General features: G+C 56.8%; 1 protein-coding gene across 1 annotated transcript in view; it reads right to left on the reverse strand.

The window, feature by feature from the left end:
• ARPC2 (actin related protein 2/3 complex subunit 2) overlaps nt 1-2,746 on the reverse strand; it is a 69,717-nt gene extending 66,971 nt beyond the window's left edge. Inside the window, exon 1 of the mRNA XM_082260257.1 lies at nt 2,587-2,746. Within this exon, the coding sequence (XP_082116383.1) occupies nt 2,587-2,660 (74 nt within the window). The 5' untranslated portion in view covers nt 2,661-2,746. The remainder of the gene's footprint in view (nt 1-2,586) is intronic.
• Nucleotides 2,747-2,981: the final 235 nt, after the last annotated feature.

Below are 2,981 nucleotides of genomic sequence, written 5' to 3' on the forward strand. Positions count from 1 at the left end.
TGCCTCATTAACTGTGGCAGCACAGGCTGTCAAATGTGATCTGGTGTTTCATTTTTGCCCTGAGCAGCTGCAAGTCCTTGCCCAGGTGGGCAGTAAAACCATGGTTTAACCACCTGCTTTTACTGCGCCCCCCCCCCCAACTGCATTTAAATAAGCTCTTTAGAAAAATATCAGAATACTGCAAAAAAGTGGGGGGAAAAAAAAAAGCTGAACAGCCTTTGCCCCCCCCCCTTTTCAGAGGCATTAGAAAGATGGCGATTTGTCGCCTCCTCGCTGTCTGATTTCGGGGCGGCCCCATAGACTTTCATGGCTCCTGTTCAGTGGCGGTAACACATGCTGTTTAATTTTTGCCACCCCTGAGCGGCTGCATGTCCACTGGACCCCCAACGTGCCCACCTCTGGATTCCCACTGAGCTCTAGCATGCCCAATGCTTCCTTCTGATTGTCGGCTGGGCCCCAACGCGCCCACTGAGCTCTAACACACCGGTTGCACCCCGCTGAACCACAACATTTACAGTACATCCCTCTGATTGTCCACTGGGCCACAACATGCCGCTTGCACCAATCTGAACCACAAAATGCCTGATGCACCCCTCTGTTTATTTGGCCCCAACTTGCCCACTAAGCTCCAACATACAGGTTGCACCACTCATAACCACAACATGCCCAAGCACCACCTCTGATTGTCCGCTACAGGCACCCTCTGGATTCCTGCTGAGCTCCACCTGCCCACTGCAACGCTCTGGTCTTCAGCTGAGTCCCCACATGCCTGGTGCATCCCTCTTAACCACAACATGCCAGTTGCAACCATCTGATTGTCAACTAGGGGCCCCAATGTGCCCACCTCTGGATTCCCACTAACTTCCAGCATGCCCAGTGCTCCCCTCTGATTGTCGGCTGGTCCCCAACACGCCCACTGAGCTCCAACATACCATTTGCACCCCTCTGAATCACAACATTCCCAGTGCACCTCTCTGATTGTCCACTGGGCCCAACATGCCAGTTGCACCCCTCTGATTGTCCACTGGGCACAACATGCCAGTTGCACCGCTCTGTCTACTGTGGGCCCCAACATGCCGGTTGCACCCCTCTGAATTACAACATTCCCAGTGCACCCCTCTGTCTACTGGGCCCCATCATGCCGGTTGCACCCCTCTGAATCACAACATTCCCAGTGCACCCCTCTGATTGTCCACTGGGCCCAACATGCCGGTTGCACCCCTCTGATTGTCCACTGGGCCCAACATGCCGGTTGCACCCCTCTGAATTACAACATTCCCACTGCACCCCTCTGATTATCCACTGCCAGTTGCACCCCTCTGAATCACAACATTCCCAGTGCCCCCCTCAATTGTCTACTGGGCCCCATCATGCCGGTTGCACCCCTCTGATAATCCACTGGGCACAACATGCCGGTTGCACCCCTCTGATAATCCACTGGGCCCAACATGCCGGTTGCACCCCTCTGAATCACAACATTCCTAGTGCACCCCTCTGATTGTCCACTGGGCACAACATGCCAGTTGCACCGCTCTGTCTACGGTGGGCCCCAACATGCCGGTTGCACCCCTCTGAATTACAACATTCCCAGTGCACCCCTCTGATTGTCCACTTGACCAAAACATGCCGGTTGCACCCCTCTGAATCACAACATTCCCTGTGCACCCCTCTGTCTACTGGGCCCCAACATGCCGGTTGCACCCCTCTGAATCACAACATTCCCAGTGCACCCCTCTGATTGTCCACTGGGCCCATCATGCCGGTTGCACCCCTCTGATTGTCCACTGGGCCCAACATGCCGGTTGCACCCCTCTGAATCACAACATTCCCAGTGCACCACTCTGATCATCCACTGAGCCCAACATGCCTTATGCACCCCTCTGGATTCCTCCTTGGCTCAACATGCCCAGCACACCCTTTCGGTCATCGGTTGGGTCCCCACATGCCAACTGCACCCCTCTGAACCAAGCCTTACCGGTGCACCCCTCTGATTGTCGACTGGGCCCAACATGCCCCATTTACATCTCTGGATTCCCACTGAGCTGCAGCATGCCCAGTGCTCCCCTCTCATGCCCAGTCAGGCCCCAACACGGCCGCTGAGCTCCCACAGGTCCAATGCACCCCTCTGACCCCCCTCCAGTCATGCCATCCACCCACACCCCTAGTGCCAGGCAACCCATTGGCAATTAGGCCCTGTCCCCAGTCACACTGCCAGGCAACTACGATCACTCGGGGGCCAACACATCCAACAAGGGCCAATCTGCAGCCAACTGCCGGACACCCTCAAAGACTTGGTGCCAGGTGGCCTAGAGCCAGCCCCTGCACCCCCCAATGAGGGTCTAGCTTCTCCCACAGGACCCAGCACCCATATACTCAGAGCCCCTCCCCCTCATTGAAGGCCCAGCACCCATCTACTCCCACCCCATCCCCCAATGAGGGCCCATTTCCTCCCTCAGGGCCCAGCACCCTCCTGCCACCCTATCAGGGCACCTCCAGCCACATTCTCACCCAGTCAGGTGACCCTGCCCCCACCCACTCAGGGCCCACACAGCACATTCAAGGGCCACAGGGGCCCCTCGCACTCACCCGGCCGCCGCATTCTCGAACTTGAGGTTGAGGGTCTCCTCGATGATACGGTTGTTCACCTCCAGCAGGATCATGTCGGCAGCTCTGCTCTCTCTCCCCCGTATCACTCACTGACAGGCCGCCACTTCCCTCTCCCACAGACCGCGAAATGGCACCGCCCACTCCACCGCTTCCGCCCTGATCCAACATGGCGGCCGCCACTCAACCCAGCCCATCCCCTAGCGTGTGTATTCTCCAATCCTACGAATAACCTTCTCGTCTCCATATTAGTGATGTGCACAGTAAAAGGCGCTTCTGCGCTCGCTAAGGTTACTTTAACGAGCCTTTTATTTTCAGAGATAAGCGGGCTAGAGAGATTTCCGCCGTACAGCAATATGGCCGCCGTTACCGTACGG

Source organism: Pelophylax lessonae (genome assembly GCF_965119305.1).
Source record: "Pelophylax lessonae genome assembly, chromosome: 6".
Taxonomy (NCBI): Eukaryota; Metazoa; Chordata; class Amphibia; order Anura; family Ranidae; genus Pelophylax; species Pelophylax lessonae.